The 15,552-nt window shown below is 45.8% G+C and overlaps 1 protein-coding gene across 4 annotated transcripts in view; it reads right to left on the minus strand.

Moving 5' to 3' along the window:
• Positions 1–716: 716 nt before the first annotated feature.
• The window catches only part of DENND2A (DENN domain containing 2A), a 94,577-nt gene continuing 79,741 nt past the window's right edge, over positions 717–15,552 (minus strand). For 2 of the 4 annotated variants that reach the window (XM_044441150.1, XM_044441149.1), the window contains exons 15-20: positions 7,285–7,462; positions 5,031–5,072; positions 3,775–3,892; positions 2,532–2,780; positions 2,254–2,340; positions 717–1,449 (exon numbers count right to left, since the gene is read on the minus strand). In XM_044441150.1, coding sequence (XP_044297085.1) covers positions 1,418–1,449; positions 2,254–2,340; positions 2,532–2,780; positions 3,775–3,892; positions 5,031–5,072; positions 7,285–7,462 — 706 coding nt within the window. In that variant the 3' untranslated portion in view covers positions 717–1,417. Of the gene's footprint in view, positions 1,450–2,253; positions 2,341–2,531; positions 2,784–3,774; positions 3,893–5,030; positions 5,073–7,284; positions 7,463–15,552 lie in introns of all 4 variants that reach the window. The other 2 variants (XM_044441147.1, XM_044441148.1) reach the window with 1 other exon arrangement.

A 15,552-nucleotide genomic window follows, 5' to 3' on the forward strand; every position in this document is an offset into this window, starting at 1 on the left:
TAAGGATGGATGAGGCACTAGCAGGGGAGAAACACTCACCTCTTTTCCACCACAGTTATCCCTCATTCCCTTATTTAGCAAGCACGGGCGAAGGAACCTGTTTTTGATGGCATCAACTATGGCTCCAGCCTGCTGCCAAAATGTCAAGGTGGCATCTTAATGTCAGGCAAGGTATTTCTTGGGACTGTGTGTTAAAAGAGAAGGGGGGAAACAGGGCTGGGGGATCAGGGCCAAGCTTTGGCACATCCATTCACAGATGACTTGTCTAGATGAGCAATGGAGCACAGGATTCTATGGATGGTGCTACACTTCAGGTGTGGTCCTTCTCAGTGGAGTCACATGTTCAGCCACCAGCCACTACCAAGTGCAGAGAACTCAGAGGAAGCACAGACAGTTGTGATGCAGCCCTCGGCTTAGCATCCAAGCTGAGTGAACCAAACAGGTGGGGAGGGTCTGTGTCACACATTTCTGACCACCAGGCAGCCTGCGCGTCCATGACAAAATGTCCGATCTGTCTATAGTGCCCAGCTGCCAACACCTCTCTCTTTTCTAGGCAGCCATTTCTTTTGGGGGCACCAGGAAGAAGGGGCGGGGGGGGGGACTTCAACACATTGTGCCTGCTCTGCAATTATCTGCCCGGTCCCCCAGAAACACACAGACCGCTTCCTTGAAATGCATATGACTAAGCACATTTTCTTTTTTTATAACCACTTGCTTTTAATTACACCACTTGAGTCTCTTAGCTTTGGGGTATGTACATCTCCTCAGACTCCAGGAGGGGCAACAAATCTTCTGTCACCTGTTGCCTGCTTGGTTGGGTGAAATGTTCTGAGCCACTTCAGTGGTCTGCCCACCCCCCTCCCCTCATCTGCCTCTCCCTCTTCAGGCTCATCTCCTCATGGTATCTGCCCACAGTGTCCTCTGCACTTCCCCTTTCCTGTCCTCTGGCTGTTTCATGACCTGATGGTCCAGGTCAATGCAGCCTCCATCCCGCAAGCCCCTGCTACCACATGGGAAAGGAGCCAGGACAAGGGCCACTAGCTAATAGTCTTCCTAACATCAATATAAATAAGGAACAGTTCGAAACATTTCATAACTAACAAATAAAAACCACTGTGAAGGTCTGCAAAGTTCTAATGGAGAGAGTTCCTAGAGTGCTTTGTCCAGTGCGTGTCCTTTGTAGCAGGCCAGAGACCAGGTCTGGCAACATCTTCACGATCCCCTTAACACTGTTTAGGAGGCCACTGGTCAGTTTTGCTTAGAAGCGCAAGTCCAAGGCAAGCCTGCCTCCCGGGCTGGACTTTCCCCACCTTTGGAGCAAGCCAAATGGGAACTGGTTTTAAAAGCATCCATTCAGCATTTGTTGAAGTGTAAAAGTCAAGATCCTTTCTCCCTGCAACAGTGGTATTCTGACATCTTATTTCTTGTGGAGAAATTTCATTCTGTTACCTGGAAGGGATTGAGGGTAGAAGGAGGAAGAAAGAGAAACAGAGAAATCATATTTACCAGCAGAAAGAAAGAAACTATTGTTTAGTTGAGATCCTATACAAGGTTTTTCCAAACTGACAAAATCAACTAGCAAGGACACCCTAAGCCTAAGTATCTATTTGGATAACATCCACCCACCTCATTAAACACCATGGAGGCCTGGGCATTACACTGGGAGAGCAGGAACTTGTGGAGAGAACCTTGCAGTGGAAGGGACGACTTAAGTGCTTTTTGCCCCTCTACCTTTTTGCTCCTCTAACTTAAGTGCTTTTTGCCCCCTACCCACTATTTGCTGCACAGAGCAAAGGCAGAATGATCTCCTCCTGGACTAAACAAGGTAGCTGATTAGTTTTGCTAGGGGATCATAAGCAAAATTCCCCACTCACTCCTCCCCCCACCCCCCATACACAGAAAAGGCTCAATGGGCCACTGATCACAGGACTGGAGGCAAAAATAGCCTGAAAGCATTTGCTAAACGCTCGCGTGTTAATGTTCCCTCTGCCATTCTACCTCTCTTCTCTTGTCTCCCCACTTCCCCCATCATTACTGTAAACTCCCTTGTGCCAGGAACATGCCTTTCCTCTTCTGTTACTACCTGGCATAGATATACACTGATGGTGCTTTATTATAAAGAAGAACAACGATGGTATTATAATAGCGATGAGGCCCAAATACACTGCGACTGGTGATCTGACTTTGCAAATTTACAAGAGTTAAAAAACCAGCAGGGTCACTGCATCAGCAGCAGCTGCTTGGATCTCTTACCTAGCCCTTTCAAGAATTTATTGACACCACTCTGCTCTCCACTGGGAAGGGTTTCCAAGTACTCCTGGGCACGTACCTCAAATAATCCTACAGATGGGAAAAATAAAAGAAAATTTAAAAAAGATTGGCTGACAGCTGGTTAGTTCCAGTTGAAGGTACTGGGTCGGTAGCACTTGCATACTCAGGAGAGCAAAGTAGAAATCCCTGCAGCTGGAAGCATGTCAGTATCTCCTGGTCTACCATTCATTGTCCTAGTCTTATCAAGAGGGATCACTCACCTTTGGCACCCTGTTTTCGCAACTCTCTTTCCTGAATGAAGCCACCAAACATCTGAGTCTCCATGAAGACTTCCAGGAATCGCCGGAGGTTCTTTGAGGAGACTGACTTCCGGAAGGCCTCTCGCTGCAGGACCCGTTCTTCTTTCTCTGTGGTAGTCATGAAAAGGGAGTAGTGTCCCACAATCTCCACAAACAAGCGGACAAAAGCTTCTGACACCACATCGTTCAAGGGGCTGGATTCTGGTGATGCTACTGGGCAAATGGGAGAAAGAGGGAGATAAAAGAACAGGAAAAAGTGTGAGGCCAGGCCTTAAATACGTTTCTACCAGTCCCATAACTTTTCTTGCTGGGGACTAGATGGGTACTGCCAAATCTAAGGGAATTACGGCTCGGTGGTAGAGCATGTGCTTTAAGTTCAGAAGGTCCCAGAGAAAAGGATAACCATGGCAGCAGTTTGCAGAAGTTATGCCTGCTTCAGAAAAAAATGCAGAGGGATATTTCTCCCACCCTCCAGTAATATTCTGGGTCATCCAGTGATTGGTGGTAGAGTTACAACAGACTCTTTAGATCGAGCAAAAAATGCAAGTACAGAGGGAAATTGCAGAGGTGTGTAACATTACGCCCAGTGAGGAGAAAATGGAGATGGAGAACTTTTTCTCCCTGTCTCGCAATGTTACAACCCAAGGGCCATCAAATGACACAGAGTGGTGAGAGATTCAGGGCAGATAAAAGGAAGCACTTCTCTGCACAGTGCACCGTTGAACTATGGAATCTGCTTTTGCAAGATCTGGTGATGGCCAACAACTGGGGCACAAATTCATGGTGGATATGGGCATTCTTGGCTACTCGTCATGATGGCAATACGTAACCTGCAGTGTCAGAGACAACATGCTAGGAAACATGAGTAGAAGAGTACTACAGGACTCATGCCCTGCTCGGGCACTTCGCATAGGTAACCAACAAAGCTTTTCTTCCTACAATAGCTTGTAGGTGTTTAGCCCACACAAGCCAGGGTTAAAGGTGTGGTGGGGTGAGGGTGTGCACCCAGGCCCCACCTCCAGCATCCCAGCACACCTGAGTCCTCTTCACCAACCAAGCAGGAAGGTCCGTAAGGGGGCTGCCAGCAGATCAAGGTAGCAAGTTCTGGTAGGCTGCTCTAGAGGTCAGCTCTCTGAACTGACAGTCCCTACAAGGGAAAATGATGAGTCTATTCTAAAGTAAGATGAGAGCTTCTGAACATTACCCTGTGTGCCATTGAGAGCCCCTTCCTCCTTGTCGCTTGCCAGCTCATTCCTCTGCTCCAGGATGTGTTCTAGTGCTCCTTGCAACTTCCGAGGCAATATAGAGTCTTCATCTTCCATCTTGTAAAAAAGGACACATTCTGTCAGCACAGGCAAGTAAATCTTACGTGGGAGCCAACCTGTGCTTATTCCAAGAATCTGCTCTGAGCTCCTGTGAAGGACCAGCATGTACAACATGGCTCTTGTGCAGAGGCTGCTTTAGAAGATTGCAAAGGGACGTTTGCAATGGTCAAAGTCATTGCAGCTCTGCAGAGAACTGCTGTGCCATAACAGCTGCGGCATGCAGCAATGATAAAATGGCCTCTGTGCAGAGACTCATAGCGATATGCACATACCAGAAGGAAAGCAGTGGTGTATGGGTGACGGGGGCACAACAAAACACACCAACGGATGCAGATACTTAACCTTCAAGAGCATTTTTTTCTCTTTAAGAGCAACACAGAATAACCCAAATTGCGCATACCTTGGTCCCTCTAGCCACGGTGCTGTGTACTCTGATCAGCAGTCACACTCCTAGTCTAATGGCAAGAGGGTTTTTCCAGCACCTGGTCTTTTTTAAAACTGGAGGTGCCAGGGATTGAAGTGGAGACCTTCTTCAGCAAAGAGCCACAAATTATGTAGGCACAGATATCCTAAAGCTTTGCTCTCAGGATGCATGGAAGTGTTGTGTCTTGACCAGAATTAGTTTTGAGGTTTTCAGCTTCTTCATTTTAGACTGGCTTAACCTACATTTCTAGTTTTGTGCCAACACTGAGCCAGAACTGAGAGAACAACAACTTGGGAGATAACCCTAAGCATGAACATTCTGGCTAGAAGACAGGTGGTTTTTCTATATTTTTAAAGGCTAAAGGCAGTTCAGGGTGGTGGGGGAAAGGATCATGCTTCTGATGTGTTTATTTCCTTTAGTCTGACCTGTGGTCAAAGTCTGAGAATGTTTTGAAGGCTTGCAGGAACTGCTGATCAGAAGAAACAGCAGAACATAAAGAAATGTTGCCTATACATCATGGAAAGCAAAGCATCCTTTCAAATCATTCTCAGCTATGGTCTGCCTTCTTTTTCCCAGCTCCCAGCAACAAAACAGGGCTCAATGTCCGTTTCCAGATTACAAGCTCAGTGAAACAGGATTCTCCATCATTCCATTCTGCCTGCGTAAAACAGTTGCAGGAAAAAGAACAGCAGAAAAAAAAGTTGTTCTTACCTGTCTGAGAAGCCGGTTATTAACCAGGTCAACCACAAGGACCTGCCTCAAAGCAAGCATAAAGGGATGGAGAAGGTACATGTTAGAAGAAACTGATCTGCTGACCCCTCTGGAGGCTGGGCTAGAGGAAACATAGCGTGGTTATACAGCAGCCTACTCCAGCCAGGTGCCCTCTAGATGTTTTGACTACAGCTCCCATCATCCCCAGTCCCTGGCTGCTGTGTCTAGCTCATGGGAAAAAGGCTCTGCTTTGCCCCACCCAATCCCACAGAGCACTGAAAAAATATACAGAGCCCAACCTCAGCCTGGAGTGTTTATTTAAAACAAAAACAAAAAACCTTTCACCACAAAAACCACAGGATGACAACTTAAGCACAAGGAAGCTGTTCCTGCTTGGCCTCTTGCACACACGCTCCCTTCCTGCCCGGATGACTTCTGCTGTGAAGCCGCAGGGCTCTTCCATGCAGCTGGGTTAGGAGCTACTGATGGAATAAAATGGGAGACAGCGGCCTGCCCTCAGCTAGGCTCTGGGACTCGCTCAGCTGACGGGTTATTGCAATCCATCAGAATGCTCTCCCAGGCAAATCCTGCCACTGAAACAAGGGGCAACTGCACAGGACCACTGCCCTCTTCTTGTCCTGGTGGACCCACTTTTCCACTCTTAATGGTGCCCCATGGTTGCTACTCCCTGCCTCTCCTAACCTCATTATGGGGCCTGGGAGAGGGGAGAGCCATGGAAGGGCAAGTCACCAAAACACGCCGCCAGTTTCACCCAGATGGCTGAGATGCCGAAGAGCAAGTCAGGCAAAGCAGAACATGGCTAGGTTGCTGGGAAGGACTGCAGCGGGCATCCTGGCCACATAGACCAGATGGGAGCGGGCATTTCTGTACTACAGGAGCCCTGGATCTCGAAAGGCGAGGGAGGCTTGAATCCTCAAAGTGATTAGGGAAGTGTTTTAAAATGCCGTATTGTATTGTCAAACCGTCCTGAGGCTTCGGTAACAGGATGGTCTAGAAAAGTCTTAAATAAACAAATACGTGGATGGGGGGCATATTGAAAGTTATGGCACTGAGGCATCTAGGCCGCTGTGCACCATACACTTAGGATCGGGAGAGGAAGAGAGGGATCTCTGGGTTTCCTTCATCTTGCCCGCAGCAGTGTTCAGATCAAGCAGGCTGTGATTCAGCCCCCAAAGCATTTCAACATTCTCGTGCGTTTGTGTGCCTTGGCTGAAAAGGCCTTCAAATGGAACCAAAACATGCCGCAGCACATGCCCCTCCGGCACGCATGAAGAGAACTCATCAGGCCGCTTTGACATAATTGGCAGCAACTGCTCAGATCAAATTGTGCCCATCACGGCCTTGGTGTGCCTTCAACTGCAAAACCAAAATGCAATCCGCGGCCGGGGGTGGGGGTGGGTGGGCAGGGAGGACCAGCAATGGCTCACAAAATGAGGTCTTGGAGACAGAGGAAGACAAGAAGTTTACTCCAGAGTTATTAGAGCATGCTCATGTTCAGAGAGCTAATTATGCTTCCCAAGAGTTTGGCTGTACCCCAACCACTCTGGTGTTGTGGTCAGAACATCTGGACTGGGGAAACCCAGGTTCAAATTTCTACCCAGTCACCAGGATGCTCATCGGGTGATCTCTGGCCAGCCACTGCTTCTCACATAAAAGTAACTCATATGGTTGTGAGAATAAAACGGAGGAAAAGACTGAGAACAACGTATGCTGCTTTAATCCTCCCAAAGTGAAGGCATTTTTAAAATGTGGATGCATGGACCAGTCATTCACACGGTACAGCAGGTGGGCTGGCAGCCTCCGTGCTGGGGAATGGCACCTGGGAACTTGAAAGCTCGTATCTTCACAACATGTGCAGGCCACCCTATAAACAACGTTCTCAGGGTGGCTCACAGCATGAAATGGAACTGAAAAGCTCCATAATGGTAAAAGTGCAGCATTTTAAAAACTGCAGACAGAAAAACCAGTTTAAAGTTAAGAAGGCTGGGAAGAGATAAAAGCTTTAGCCTGCCATCAAAATGAGCCCAAGCCACACATCAGGTAGGCTCCATTCCACGGCCGGAGGCCACCTGTGATGCCTCATTCAGCAGGAGTACTTGGAGGATGCAGTAAGCACTGCCTGGGGTACTGTAGCAAATCAAAGCTACTCTTTCCCCACAACACACCTTTCCAGTTTAGTGCCCAGGTAGCAGCTGCGTCTGCCCACCCCCCTCTTCCTACATTTGGGTCTCACCTCTTCCACTGGCAGCTCCTTGAGGCGGGGCAGCGAGCTGGAGAGCAGACCAATCAGAAAGGGAGTTGGTGAGCATACAATGTCAATCATGGAAGGGGGGAGCACCGGAATATAGGTGTGCTGCCACGTGAAGGGGTACAGGAGGGCCACCATGGCATGGCAGCATTTTGACAAGGTGCTGGAAGTAAAAAAGAAACATACGACCATCAGCCAGTCCAAAACTCTTGCGGCCTCTTTGAGGCAGGCACACAAAATTGGTGGCAATGGGACTCCATTGGCCCCAGCCACCATGACAGCCAAGCAGATTTTAACCTGCAATTGTGCCTGCATTTCCAAGATTTTCAGTTAAAGGTGAGAAACCAAGTTTACTGTCCTCATGATTGGAAATTGTAACCAGCATCTATTGAATACTAAGATACTAAAGTGACATTTGGGCATTTGGATTTTCTGAGCTTTGCAGAAGTTGATCTCTTTTCCTCCATCAGACTTTCAGATCTGTCTCTCCCCACCCATAATCTCTGTCCTTCAATTATTCACTCCCATACTTTAGATGACCAAAGAATTTCCAAATATGTATTTGTCATCAGAATTTTTTTTCCTGCAAATATATTTCGTATACTATTGAGATTGAATTTCCCCTTGGAGCGTGTGTGTTCTGTTTTTAAGCACACAGAACCATCCCCTGTCCTACCTCCATTATGGTACTCTCTTACAATAAGTCTGCACAATAACACCAGCCATCCATTTTAGTGGCTACAGCATATACCAGAGATTTCTCCAAACTGTACTATGTTGGCTCATATAACCTTTGTGCCTATTTCCCCCTGAGCCCAAGGACTCCTGCGATCATGGGATTAATGGCTATTCTCAGCTTTCTCAGCACTGCCTCTTCAGTGCATGGCACAATCCCAATATTCCTCTATTTTTTCCTGCTAGCTAAGCAATTTTTGAGAAAACTCAAAGTCAAACATACATGCAAGGAAAGAAGAAAAAAAGAAGACGGAGGACATCAAGTGACGGATAAGTAGCTAGGGATGCTTCCTGCTGGTAGGCTTTCTGAATGCTTTCTTGAGAGGTAGCCTGATGACTCAGTCCAACCTCCCACCTGCCATCCAAATGGGATTCCCAACACTGATCACTGCATAGAATCATAGAACCGTAGAGCTGGAAGGGGCCATGAAGGTCACTGGGTCCAGCTGCATGCTGTTGAAGGACACCAAATGCCGCTGTATGTCCAAGTGGAAAAGCAGGATCAGCGCAGGCACTTCAGCAATCACGGTGTAAAAGCCCATCGCCATCAATAGGATCAGCATCATTGTAAAGCGAAAATGGCAAAACACAAGCTCTCATACTTCAGGCCGATCACGAGAAGGGAAGACTCACTGGTAGGGAACGTCAAAGGCAGAAGAAGAGGAGGAAGACCGTATGAGATGGGCTGATTCCATAAACGAAGCCACAGCTTTGAGTTTACATGAACTGAACAGGGCTGTCAAGGAAAAGACACTCAGGAAGCCTCATTCATGGGGGTCACTGAAAGTCATACATGACCCGACAGCAACTAATTAATAAATTATTAAATTTGTATGCCATCCAATTACTTATGTCTCTGGACAGCCTACTGCATAAATAAATTGACGACCCACTATGGCTGCAAGTTAATAAAATACAGTAATAAAATTCAATATGAAAACATATTAAAATATTGATTAAATAAAAAAGTCTAAACTGGCGCCAAAAAATATATAATGACGGCGCTGGGCGGACCTCTCTGGGGAGCGCATTCCATAGTCGGGGTGCCACCACAGAGAAGGCCCTCCTCCGGATACTCTGTCTCCTAACATCTTTCACAGAGGGTTCCCGGAGGAGGGCCTCTGCTACCGATCTCAGGGGGTGGGAGGGCAAATAGGGAAAAAGGCATTCCTTTAGGTACCCTGGTCCCAAGCCGTTTAGGGCTTTATAGGTAATAACCAGCACCTATATCATCACCATCTTTTTGCTGCCCAACTGCCAAAGCTCTCTGGATGGTTCACAATTAGAACAGCTAAAAGCTTCAATAAGCAATTTCAGTAGCGGACTGGACTAGGCGCAGCTGACACAAACACCCCATCATATGCCACAACACGCCTGGAAGCAGAGGGCAGTCTTGAGCTGGCAGCGAAAGAATGGCAGTGATGGAGCCAGGTAGGCTTCAGTGCAAAATCATCCCACCATCAGGGAGCCACCACTGAGGAGGTGCTCTTCCCTTCTTGCTACCTTGTCAGTCTTTCTAGGGGGCCACCTTAAGCCCCCCATTACTATAGATTCACTTTCCACAAGCAGGTGCCCTCCAGATGTTTGGACTACAATGTTCATGAGCTCTAACCAGCACACCCAAGGAGCAGGGGTGAGGGGAGTCACAGCCCAAAACATCACCAAACATGTTGTTTCCATGCTTGGCTTAGAACTATTGGTCACTCACATGGGAAACTAAGATCAGAAAGCAGGGCTGCCTGGGTGTTTGTTGTAGATTCTCCATACACAATCACAGATCTCCCAGTATTTGAAGTACTTTGGCTCCTAACTAAGGCTAAATTTAAAAAAAAGCAAGATGGAAGGAAAATAGCACCAGAGTTACTTTCTTCATCCATGCGCGTGCACTCGCCCTGCCTCATTCATGCACTTCAATGAAAGTTCTCTTGTACTCATAATTCTCCCATGTTCCCGCCACTGCTTCTTTTTTCCTTCCTGCAGAAAATCCATTAAGGAAGAAAAGACAGATTTGCTGTGGAAAGTGAGCACTAGGACCTCTCCATCTAGAACCACCTTCTGTTGTGGTGTGGAATTTGGCTTTCCTAAGAATGGGACTATTTTTAAGCAGAGATTAATGGATGAGGCGGCAAAGCAAAGTGGCAGGTATTGAGATGGGGAAGGATGAAATGTGGCTTCCACTCAAACACAGTCAACAGACTGGTGGGAGACATTTTCTCTTCTGTGAGCTTCAAGAGAGGTTTGGCTAGACAGTTTTCATGTTTGCAACTGCAGAAGAATGCAGTGACACGCATTTATACCAATCCTCCCCCCACCCCCCCCAAAGGCAGGTAAGGACATAGAAAGGGTACGGAAATTAGTGCAAGCAGCATGGTAAATCACCAGCATTGAGCATTTGAGGGGGGCTTATGAGTTATGAAATGGTAGACACAATCTCCTTTATAAGCCAGGAAGAAGAAGGAAAAGGCAGGAAAAAAAGAACACTCCAGGCTTGGCAAGGATAAGAAAGAAATAATGATTGCTGAATATAGATTTATTTAAAAAGATAACAACAGGCTATTTATTTTTAGCATATATGCTGGGCAGCAAAGAACAATGGCTCTCCCCTTTTAAACAAAAGTTTCTAGTCCTCATGGCTGACAAATCAATTCTTGGGAAAAAAAGTACAGGCACCAAAGGATTTAGTAATCCAAGAGCATGTCTTGTGTAACCCAAACCCTTCAGTTCACAGACTTGTGCAGAACCTACTGTGAGCAGGAAATGCTTGGCATTTCCAAGGAGATCTGGAGAAATAGTTTTTAGCCTTTTTTGCTCAGGAATCCTTATCATCTTGATATGATGATGACAATAATGTGCCAACTTGCTTCCTTATGAAGCCTCCTTGAGAGCCTGACAGTACAGGCCTTCATTAGTGGTTATAAAAAGCCCCATCTTTTTCAGAAAGTATTTTAAATGATGTGATAAAAACTTGAATGCAGCAGCTGTATTGAAATAGTTGTGATTTAAGAGCGAGTAGGATGTAGTCCATGAGGATTCTAAACTTGGGATTCCAGGATTTCTATGCCCTGCCAGGGTGTTGCCTGACCTCACCTCGTGTCCTCCCCACCCAGCACAAAACCCTCCTCCCTCCTCCTGCAAGGCTGCTTCTCCAACCTCGTAGGACAGTCAGCACAGGCCCTTTCATGCCAGCTCTACGGGAGCAGCAGGCAGTTCTTCAGCTCTGCCTTCTGAGGTTGTCCCCAGTCCTGAATTTTCCTAAGCAATCCCTGGAAGAGCTTCCCAGGAACCATAGGATCGCTCTCTTAGTGATTATATACAAGCAGAGAGCAAGGGACAGAGATCACTGTGTTTTGCAACAGTATATCAGCTGATTTATTCCCCTGAAGCAGGACACATATTTTTAAATAAAACAGAACTCTTCCAATGATTCTGTTGGCTTTTTGGGGACAGTTTGAGAATAAGTTGTATCAATGACTATCTCCTCCCTTCCCTTGTTTGTCAGTCTGACCCTTTTCCTTACAAATAAATAATTAGGGATTTTTGTTTAAGTAGGTCACCTTGGCCTCTGCAATCCATTGCGGTCACAGATTGCTGGAATCTGTCCCTGCAAATGATAAGCTATGATGCCTAAAGACTGAGCAAAGCTAATAAAAAAAGATGACTTTAATAGCTTGCCTTAAAACATACACACACAAATGAGGTCATTTTTTTCCCTTAAAAAGTGTTTACTATGGTTGCTATGGTAAGGTGGGCTGATGGGAGGAAAGAAAAGGAGTAAATCTTCTTTCCTTTCCCGATGGCAAGTTCAGAATGACACTTTTTTACAGAAAAGGAAAGAAAAAACAATAAAAGAACTTCCCTTGCTGTACATTCATTAAACCTGGTTTGGGCTCAGCTCAAAAATGTTGCACTACTCATGCAACACTTGGAAAGAGGCCCTTGGAGTCAAAACTACAGGTTTTTGAAGCAATGAAGAGCTGTAGCAAATCTCTCTCTCTCTCTCTCTCTCTCTCTCTCTCTCTCTCTCTCTCTCTCTCTCTCTCTCTCTCGCGCGCACACACACACACACACACACACACACACACACACACAGGAAGCTTTGCATTGCTCTCCCAGTCTTGCACACTTGCACTAATGATTCCTGCATTGTGCAAAGGAGGCATTCATACGGTCAACTGCAGAAGAGTGTGAGAAATAGAGTCGATTTCCCTTCTTCACCTGCATGCTTTGAACATGTCGAGTCTCTGAGAAACCTTGAATAGCTGCCTCAGTTTTAAGAGAAAGAAAAGGAGAACCTTGCTGGATGGAAACTTCCTTTTTTTCAGAAATAGAAAACAATTGCTCCTTCCCAAATGAATATAATTATTTATTGTCTATTTCTTAAGATGCACATTTTTCTGTTTGGTCAAATTATCACATAAAAATAAGCTAAAACAAGCACATTTATAACAGCAGCATTAAAACAATACAGAAAGCAGAAAGCTGGAGAGGACTGCCTGGTGATGCCCTCAGAGTCATTTCACATTTTCTCATCTCAAACACACAACAGTCAAATATGGGTTGACTCAAAATACAGAGGGCAGAAGAAGGGATACCTACAGACTGTGGGCAGAAACGGTTTGCCAAGCTCATGAAGTCTATTTCTAATTATAGATAGGAGCGGCTACGCTGCCATGCCCCAGGCCATGCACATTCCAATACTTTCCAGTTTTGAACCAACCAAATGATTTGCACAGGCTGATGAACTTCACACACCATTCCTCAGCTAAATCTCCCTAAATTCAAACTGAATTATACTCCCCTACACGCCCCCATGAGGAAAAGTAGCCAGCCTCTGATCCTACTAGAATTGTTGCTCGGTGCTGTGAACACAGAGCATGCTGCGGGTTTTCCTCTTGAGGCAATCCTAGAATCTTGGTAATGGAAGCTTAAGGTTCTAAGAGTGAAACTATTCTTCCATGTCAATTCACTCCAATTTTATTTTTAAAAACCAGGTTAAATTCCTGGTATCCTTAGAGGAAAGATCTTATTTATCAGAGCTTGCAATACTTTGCAGAACCACTAACTCACTTAAAACACACACACATACACACACACACATGTTCTGAAAGATGCTTCAAGCACTTTGGCTGAAATATGGCAGGCAGAGCAATCCTAAGGGCTAACAAGGAGCAACAAGGAACACCTACCGTCACATCCCCAGCTCTGTCACTTGTGCCAACCAGGGCAGAAGGTGTGGAAGGTGTGGTAGTTTCGCTAGGGGGATGTGTATATTTACAATCTCTTCCTGCATTACAGCAATGGGGATACATTTGCTATATCAGCTCCAGGGCAAGTGTAGCTCACAGGCCTGGGTTGGGCGCACCTGGGGGAAGGGAGTGGGAACACTGGAAGCTGCCTTATATTGAGTCGTACCTTTGGTCTACCTGGTCTAATACTGACATAACTGGCTGGCAGCTGCTCTCTAGGATTTCAAGTAGGAGTTTCCTAGTGCTATTCAGAGATGCTACAGAGAGAATCCGGGAGGGTCCTTCCATATGCAAAGCAGGTGCTCTGCTACTGAAATATGAGGAACCCCTTCGCATGTCCATGGCAAATCTAAAGCCAGCTCCTCCCACCTCCATAAAATTCCCCCCAGCATTCCTCCCCGTGGTTGGAGAGGCACCAACAGGTCAGCTGACCCTTTACAGCCTCAGGGGGTGGAGTGGGGGGGTGGCAGGGACCATCCCACTGGAATGCATTCCTCAAAGTGTGTCAAATTCATGTGACATTGTGAAATTTAAGCTGTCTAGGGTAGGAAGTAGCATTTTGTGTGGATGCAAACCGTCCAGTGTTGAACCACAAATGCAAGGCACAACCTTGTCTGTAGCCATAGCTGGAATAACCACGGGGTTAAGGAGGCTGTAGGCACAGCCAAACATCTCAGTGGGAGCGGCACTAGCTAGTTCAGATGTCCAGCTTTCAAAAAAAAAAAAAAAAAAGGAAAAAGTCTCTAGCCCTTGTAGAACCTGGGATATTGGGCATGTTCAAATTGTTCTTATGAGATGGATCTGTTAGTAATTCACAATGTGTTTAGCATGAGATGGAAACTGCATCTATGAACATTTGACCACAGAAATAAGTATGAAGACTCACCTGCAGAAGGGACTTCTTGATATACTTTGAATCACTTTCAGGGGCTCTACTTTGTGGAACAGTGATTATTGCCCACATAAAACAATTGGGAAATCCAGAATTTTAGCATAGTTGCTGTTCAACGTACATAAAGTCTACCAATATATCGTTATCTTTATTGTGTGGGTGGGGAGGTACTCTAGCTGACTATGGGTTGCGTGAGCATTGGATAGCAGTCCATGGATGTTATCCCCAGACTGCTAGAAGGATCAGTAATGTATGTGACTTTAATACACTGTAATTCAGGTTGGTTACCTAGTCTGCTAGTGGGTTCAATTTTTCCTTTTAAAGAAATGCAACTGGGGGTGGCAACCATGAAGAATTTAATGGAAATGATAACTTCCTTCATTGAATAATTCCTGAAGTTAATTTGTTTTTGACTTCATAGTTCCACCCCACATGTAGTATATATAAATCTGAAAATCCCCATAATATTCCATGCATCTGATGAAGTTGGCTGCAATTATAGAAGCTTATGCCAGAATAAATTTAAGGAATCACAAGATTTTGCTTTGCTTTTGCTATTGAAATTTTTGACTTGGTTGTTATGAAGATGGAGGTATATGAGAAAAGGGTGCTTTACAACTTTTTAATTTTTAATATAGGCTATAAGAGTTGGTATCAGCCTTCTGGTTCCCTCCACAGCGTGCCCTATACATTTATTTATTTATTTATTTATTTTTCTATTTATATCCTGCCTTTTTCCTACAAAGGGCTCAAGGCAGCTTCATCATTCTCCTCCTCCATCTTATCACCACCACAACAACAACCCAGTGAGGTAGGTTGGGCTGAAAGTCTGTGACTGGCCCAGAGTCACCCAGTTGGCTCCATGGCTGAGCGGGGACTCGAACCCAGATCACCTGAGTCCCAGTCCCATGCGCTTAACCACTGCACCGCACTGGCCCTCATTATGTGCCTACAGCCCATACATAAAGAGAGCACACAGTAATACAATGCACAGATAGCCATTTTTACATGCTAAGAAGTCCTATTAGAGCACAGGGTAAGTCAATTATGCTGTTTTAGTATAGAATAATTTCCTTTTATAGTTATCTTTTGCCTTTACTCCAGGAACTAAAAATCTCACATTTTTATGCTTAGAACCATCCTGTGAGGTGGGTTAGACTGCAAAATAGTGACTAGCCCAGATCATCCAGTGAGAAATGGGAGACGTTCAGTGGTCCCTCTCAAGCAGCCAATTTCTGGGGCCTGCAGCAGCTGTGTAAATGTGCATCATGAGTGCATGCATGTGTATGCACATCCTGTGTGAGTGGGTGAGAGGAACAGAAAGAGAGAGTGAGAATACTTCGAGGTGCATTTATGTTTTCTGTTTCAGTGTGCTGCATG

The sequence above is a fragment of the Varanus komodoensis genome, unplaced genomic scaffold, assembly GCF_004798865.1.
Source record: "Varanus komodoensis strain SLA01 unplaced genomic scaffold, ASM479886v1 scaffold39, whole genome shotgun sequence".
Taxonomy (NCBI): domain Eukaryota; kingdom Metazoa; phylum Chordata; class Lepidosauria; order Squamata; family Varanidae; genus Varanus; species Varanus komodoensis.